General features: G+C 37.4%; 1 protein-coding gene and 1 pseudogene across 1 annotated transcript; both read left to right on the plus strand.

Annotated features, from left to right (window-relative positions):
• The first annotated feature begins 2516 nt into the window (after window positions 1-2516).
• LOC115956505 (vegetative cell wall protein gp1-like) lies at window positions 2517-3531 on the plus strand. Its single transcript, XM_031074860.1, has 2 exons — window positions 2517-2528; window positions 2725-3531. Exons 1-2 carry the CDS (start codon window positions 2517-2519, stop codon window positions 3529-3531), a joined length of 819 nt encoding a protein of 272 aa, XP_030930720.1.
• A 172-nt stretch (window positions 3532-3703) lies between these two features.
• Window positions 3704-6618, plus strand: LOC115956506 (annotated as a pseudogene).
• The last annotated feature ends 1212 nt before the right edge of the window (window positions 6619-7830 follow it).

Consider the following 7830-nt stretch of genomic DNA (forward strand, 5'->3'; position numbering starts at 1 on the left):
TATGTCCATTCATGTATGATAGGAGCAATCTAAAATTTTTAAACAAGTATATTCATCATAATCAATATAGACAATATACCAGTAACCAAATTATAAATTCATAACAAACACATGCACCTAAAAACCTGATCTACAGATCTGTCAAGTATTAGCAACTCGCATGTTTCTGTCTTAGGAAAGCCAGGAAGTGATTTATATTTCATAATACAGTCCCAGACTCCAGCAGCGAGCTTTGTAGGAATTAGATCACGGAAAGTTGTCATTGTAGTTGCATCTAAGGACTTAGCAGCACGGTAGCGTACCATAGGAAATTCCTGATAAAATTTAAACATAAATATGGTTTGGAAAATTTTTAATACATAATAAATCAAATTTAGAAATAACTAAATCTATATACCCTTAGTGAAGCAAAAACTGTAGCAATTCGGGTAGCCATCACATTCAAACACATAACACCTTTGCGAGTATTCTCCTCATCCCCCAAAAGTTCCTCTAAAGCCCTCTCATTATTGGTGATAAAACCCTGTTTGAAGAAAATCAAAGACAAGAAAGACCATGACATTAATAACATAGTACCATCAAAAGGTACAAACTGTAAGCTTTGACTGTTATATAATTAAACCACAGCAAACTACTCTTATTCCAGCTTGAACTTAAATGATTATAAGGTCGGGCTATTGGTAAAAGTATATTTTTCCAACTGCTCGGGAACTAGCATAGAACTCTAAGAACTAAACAAGGGCTTTATTTGAAATCATATAGCAATCTTCAAAACCCATTAAGGTGCAGCCAAGTGGTTAGAGGCTTGGGATGAACTGCAAACCTACACCCTAGGTTCAATCCCCACTAGGAGTACTCCCAGATTACCTAATACACGGTTTTGGCGGGTGAGGTTGTGTATCCCTGGTTTACTTCCTAGGGGTGGCTCCAAAGGGCCTTGCCTTGGTAAGGTTCCACATCATCCAAGAAAAGAAGAGATCTTCAAACATCAAAGTTTCCTCATTATAGTCACCCTATAAGTCACTAATCACAATTTTTTTTTGGTAAGTATAAGTCACTAATCACTATGATATTAAATATCAGTACCACCTGGCCCATGGTTTAAGTGTTATTAGGGTGCACATTCAAATGTGTCTGTTGAAAATTCCTTCTGAAGGGGAAAAAATGAACTATTTTTTCTCTTTTTACCCCACATTTCCATGTTATTGGCTTTATATCAAATTTAGCAAAACGGTGGGGAGCAGGCTAGAGCTAGGATATTTTTTCAAAAGTAAAACCCAATATTTTACATTTTAGAGTACAAACAACTGAACCATGTTAAACAAAAATGATATAAGTATTTAGAATCTCTAAAAAAAATGTGACAATTGCCAAAAACATCTGCATGATTGGTACCTCAATAGATTAAAATTTGAGTGCAGCAGCCAGCAAAAACTTTTTTTCTTTAATAGGTTACAAATACTATTTGTTACATTAAGCATTTTAAAATATGCAGTCAAAGTTCCACAGGTACATTCATGGAACACACGTCATCAGCAACAATGGTTTGTTAAATTCACTAAAGATACCAAGAAAAAAAAAAAAAAAAAGAGAGAATCTTCTATACAAAATTCATGATAATTTTTAAGAAGATAAGTCCATCATCTATGTTAAATACACAATTATCTATATCATGAAAAATGTATTAACAAGTGACTGAAGTAGAATCAGATACCTGGCTGTCTATAGCAAAGTACTCCAAATTCATCTGCATTTCAAAACCAAATGGAAATATATCAATGTCCACTAATAAGTTTACAACCAACAATGGAAAACAAGAAAACAATACAACTAGCTGAAATATGAAGTGTTTCAGCATCAATACCGATCCAAAAAGTATTTTCCTAAACAAGAGAACTATACCTCTTTCAGTGCAACAATTCGAGGTAAAATAGTTGTATCCTTCTTGATGTGATTAACCAGTTCTCTTGATATAGGTGAACTGAAGAAAATAAATGCCCTTCACAAATACAAAGGACATCGATTAAAAAAACCACAAGAAAACCAAAACAGCTTCAGGGAACTGCAAGGCAAAAATAAGGAAATAAAGATCCTTCACATACTTCCTGTATAATGGTGCTTTCCCCGCCATGTCTGACAAGAGCATTATAACACTGCAAAATAAATGTGTGTGAGAGAAAGAGAGTTAAAAAGGTCCCACCCATTCATCTATACTATAAAAATAGGAAAAAATATTTTTGTTCACTTCACAGAGAGCAACAGAAAAACTTAAAATCAAAATGTGCTACTTAACAATGAAATATCACACACACACACATAGAGAGAAATTATTGATGATGTAGGCATAATGAGGCAGATGTTCAAAAAGTTTCAGCATTACTAGTATCAACTACAGCAGAAGTTTTGATTCCTGTGCCATTGAGTGGAAACTTTAGGACTCCATTTATTGTAAGACAACTGATCTCTATACAACAACTACTGAATATAGCAGTAGCAAAACATAAGCTAGTGTATTAATGTCCATTCATGTATACATGTTACCGTGTTTCTTACCATGAAACCACTGTTTAGAGAGCATGATGTTTGTTACTACATTTTTTGCTTAGCACTTCATCTCCCTTTAATTTGCAATTATTAGTAGTAGAACCAACATTTATTTTATTATCAATTGGCATTGTTGATTTCGTATTGCAGGTCTAATATGTGTGGTTTTTCCATGTGCAGATTGAAGGATACGTCCGTTTATTGAGGCGTCATCCAGTGGGCACGGAGGACCACAACGACATTACTGAGGTGCTGACGGCAGTACAGGCGATGACACGTGTCCAACCTCCTATCCCTGAGGCCCCGATTGAGGAGGCAGCTATGCCTACCAGCCCAAGCACGAGCACAGCTCCGGCCGGATGTCAATCCCGTCCGCCTGTTGCTACCCCTCAGCTTCTCCCTACCCCCGATCCCTCTGCATCCACCCCACATGCATCCGCCAGCCCCACCATCCCTTCATCCACCCCACATCCATCCCCTACCGTCACCATCCCTTCACCCAACCCACATTCAGCTCCTACTGCCACCATCCCTTCACCTAGCCCACATCCAGCCCCTACGCCCACCATCCCTTCACCCGCCCACCATCCATCTCCTTGCCCCACCATCCCTCCACCCACCCCACTTCCTTGTTCTGGGTCTGACGTCCGTCCACCCACCCCACAGTCATTTCTTCAGCTGTCACCCATTCCATCCTTTGACCTGGGTACCCCACCTGACATGCAGCAGGAGCCACCCTCCCATAGTTCGTTTAGTACCCCTTCTTCAGCCATTGACCCACCCCATGTTCAGGCTGAGCAGGCGGTTGGGTTACCTACAGCGGCTGAAGGTCGGCCTAAACGCATATCAAAGGCACCTCCGTGTGGGACAGGGGGGCACAAACATGGACACAATGTTGGGCCCGAGGCATCTGACGAAGGACATGCAAGACCTCCTCCTCATTATACGAGACGGTGTAAGATTCAAAAAAGGTATCTGAAAGCTTAATGTGAAACAACACACTTTATTCCATTATTATTTCTCTTTTCACATTTCAATAAGATTATTTTTGTTTTCAATATGGTTTGAACGTACATTATTGGAACTAGGTGAATGCCTCAAATAAGGACATTAGCTGGAGGTAGATATTCCAACAAGGATATGGTTCTTAAATGTGACAATGGAGGTAACCCAACATGTGTTGGTTGTTAAATGCTTTTGTTGCAATTTTATTCCTTGCATCATTTGTTATTTTAATCTACATTTATTTTTTTCAGGTACACAGTCTATTTTTATTTATTTAATTAATTTTATCATGCTTTGCCTGCATCAAAACAGAAAAAATAGTTGAAAATTATCATCCTCTTTTTGTGTACTTGAGTGATGCCATATGCAAGACTAATGAAACACATTAAGAATATTAAGCAGTTTTTCAGTGTTATATATTCTCATTTGGCATGGTTTATTTTTCAGCTTTTTCAAAATGTGCTATTAGAAAAAATTGTACTAAAGTGAGGTTTAAAAAAGTGTATTTTGAAGGGCAGTTTCAAACCTCTGTGCCATGTATGGTGATATTTGACCTACAGGAATAGCTGTGATTTTCTAAATTTGAATTCCGTCCCCCAACTGAAGAAGAGATCTTGGCAGAATTGCCACATAAGAAATTGAGCACAATTTTGCAATTCCATAACAATATGTATGGGCTGTAACCCATGGCAAACAGTATATGAGTAGCGTAAGATTTTCAAATACTAATGTTGGAATCAGGATCATGGATGTTAATTTTGTAGTCACTATGATCTCAAAACCATTAAATAATTGCTAATTTTGTAATGTTGTAATCATGATCTAGGATGTTAATTTAGTAATGTTGTAATCTCATGCACCTCTATATAGAAAAAGTCACAGCCAGTTTTTTTTTTTTTTTAATGTATTTTATGTATATTTGTGTGCCATGTGGAACCACAAAAAGTATTTGTTTTGTTCTCAATCTTGGAGTTTTTAAAACTGAAATAAGTTTTGTTTCTTTTAGTGGAGGTCACCCGCTCAGAGTGGTTTTGATTTAGTGTGGGTTGTAGTGGCTTCATTTAGTGACAAATCTGAACTGCACTGTTTTGACTATACTTTTCTATCAAATTTTCTTTGCTTGACATTTCTCTTGCTTCATCTTCTTTGCAGTGAATGCCCTGAGGAATGTAGGGAAGCTGTGTCATCCCTGATGTTTGCTGCTGCAAGATTTTCAGATTTGCCAGAATTACGTGATCTCAGGCAAATGTTTCAAGAGAGATATGGGAATTCCCTGGAATTATTTGTGAATCAAGAGGTAATGCTTTGTGAACTCACTTTTAATAGTACAAGTTCATAACTGTTATATTACTAATCAGTTAAATTTCATTTATAGTTTGTAACACATTTAACTTCAAAGCCAACTACATTGGAGAAGAAAGTTAAGTTAATGCAAGATATAGCACGGGAGTTTTCAATAAAGTGGGATGCTGGGGCTTTTGAAAAGAGGATGTCTAAACCCCCCACATATGTACAGGTATGCCCTTTTTTGTTCTATTGTTCTTTGTTCAATGGTTTTACTAACAAATAGAAATAGCGAGTAGATCTTGGGATTGTTAAGATTTTTGGGACATCTTTCATACACTCAACAAATGTTGTTTTGCCTACTTGTTTTTTTTCCCAAAAAATAATTCCTAAAATAAGTTTTTAAATTTTTTCTGTGATTCATGTTCTTGTTCTCTATAAAATATCTTCCACTATCGTGAATTTACCTGCAATTTCTGTGACTGACTGCAGAACCAACCTAAAACTTATGGGTCTTTCAATGTCGTTGATGAAAAAACCAAATCATCCAGTGGTATGAAGACAGTCTCAAGAGGAGAGAAGGATGATTTTTTATATAAAGAAAGACTTGACCTTAATTATGATGGGCATAAATTATGCAATGGCAAAGAGGGTAGTTTATCAAAAAGAGAAGAACTAGACCTTCCATCTAGACGTGAACTCTCTGGCAAGGGATACAAGGCACTCAATGGCAGAGAAGAAACTATCCTGAAAAAGGATGGTCATGACACGCCATTCGAAGGAAGGCAGGAGATTGCTGATGACAAGCATGAGGAACGTAATTGGATGGGGGATGCCACCCCATAGTCAGTTAGATCTAGCAGTTCATCTCGGGGGAAAAGACTAGAATGCATTGATGGTGGATCCTGTTTGCTTAATGGTAGGGAGAATACTGCCCTTGAAAGAGACTACCCAGGATCATTACTTAAAGGAAAGCCAGAAATTACTTCTAGCTGTGCTGGACTGCAGTCGAAGAGCAATGTTAAAGCACCATTTGCAGGTAATAATCATGCTGGTCAACTTGATGATACAAGCTCAGTGAGGAAAGTTGAACGGAATGAAATAAATAAGGTGAAGCCCTATCACAATAGCGGCATCCCTCCTCCTTATGTTAAGTCCAATGTTAAAACAAAGGCTAGCAGATCTGGGTTCGATTCAGGATCCTCATTGTCTAGTTTGGACAATGATGCCCTTGTAGACCATTCAATGCACAAGAGAGGCAATGCTGGTAATACTTCAGGAAGGATCCAATCAGGTTCTGATTATTCTGACTATGAGAGGCAGGTTGTCAGATCTGCAAGTGTGAGTGATCATGGTCAAGAGAAAGATCTTTATCAGGATAATACAACTGGTAACCCCTTACCAAAATCAAAATCATCCAGGAGGAGACACTTAAAATCACATTCCCATCACGATGATGCTGGCTACTTTGAAGATGCAGGAGTTGTTACAAGAAACTCAAGAAGCAGGAGAAGGGATGACTCGAGACGTGGCTTGCAAATTTTGTTTGATGATGAGCACTATCAGAATGAAGCGGAAGAAAGGATATTGGATAAATTGCTGATGCAGTATAGCAAGAAACCATCGTCGTATGAACCAGGGAGGATGAGAAGAAAGTCTAAACCTCATCATGCACATCACATGCACATCAAGATTTTGAAGCAAGAAGAAAGAAGAAGTTTGACAAGCAAATTGATTCAAATGTGATGATTGGGTCAAAAGGCCTCGATGAGGGTGTTGATCTATGAATGTCTTACATCAGTGCTCACTAAAAGAGTAAGTTGTTACACCACAATCTCAATGAATTACTTACTGTCTTGCACCAGGAGAGTCAATTTAGAAACATGCCTATACGGACAACATTAGTTCTGAATGCTACCAATCTTGGATTAACTATAAACTAAAGTATGTTCACATTATTTAGGTTGGCATGGCTGCAAACTTGAGGGATTTTGTGCTAACTAAACTATGTTCACACTGATGAAAAGGCTGATGAGGTTCTAAAGTGGGATATTTCGGATTGTTGGACGCCAGAAAATCACTACGGATGGACTGAATCTGAGTGCTAAACATGTTGGGTTTAGACCATCTGTAATGATATTCTGGAGTCCAACAATCCAGAATATCCCACTTTAGAACCTCATCAGCCTTTTCATCAGTTTCCTTGGACCTTACCTCTCACGTTCAAGTAGCTGCACTAATGTTGGAGCTAAATGGATGTGGAAAGAGCACTTTGCTGACTGACACTGATAATGGATTTAGATAAGCCAAGAGGGGGTGAAGTTTTGCTTGGGGAGCATAATGTCCTGCCAAACTATTTTGAGCAAAATCAGGTGTGTTAGTGTCTACAATGTTGTATCTCCCATTTATCTAATGATCATGGTGTTTTGTTTTTCCATGTACATGCAATTTATTTTCTTGAGAACCAATTGTTAGGATACTCGTCAAGAACCAATTTATTTCTGCAGCAGATATTCGTCAAGAACCAATTGTTAGGATGGTTAGGGTATTTACAAGCAACTAATTATTAGAAACTGATTTATGCTTTAAGGACAGTAAGAATAGCTATCTGAGACTTAAAAACACATACATGCATACATATTTATGCTTTATTTGCGCTTGAATCCCAATAATGAAGTAACTCTTAAGAAGTGATAACTTTATATTTCTCTACCTATGTCCACTTATCTATCTCTTTGCATAAAAGACAAGAAACATTAAATCTAACAATTAAAAGGAAAATTAGAAACAACCTGCTTGTCTGAAGCATGCAGAGTCTATTAGGTAAAATATTTATCACTAGTCAGTTGTTAAAATTCAGGTCTCTACTACTACTTCAAAAAAAAAAAAGAGAGGTACTCTGTTATGAAAAAACAGATCCTTCCACCTGAAAGTTTATAGCTCAAATACCTATGTTTGTAGTATGGATTTTAATTGACTTGCTCCAATAGTTAAACA

The sequence above is a fragment of the Quercus lobata genome, chromosome 8 (genome assembly GCF_001633185.2).
Source record: "Quercus lobata isolate SW786 chromosome 8, ValleyOak3.0 Primary Assembly, whole genome shotgun sequence".
Lineage (NCBI taxonomy): Eukaryota > Viridiplantae > Streptophyta > Magnoliopsida > Fagales > Fagaceae > Quercus > Quercus lobata.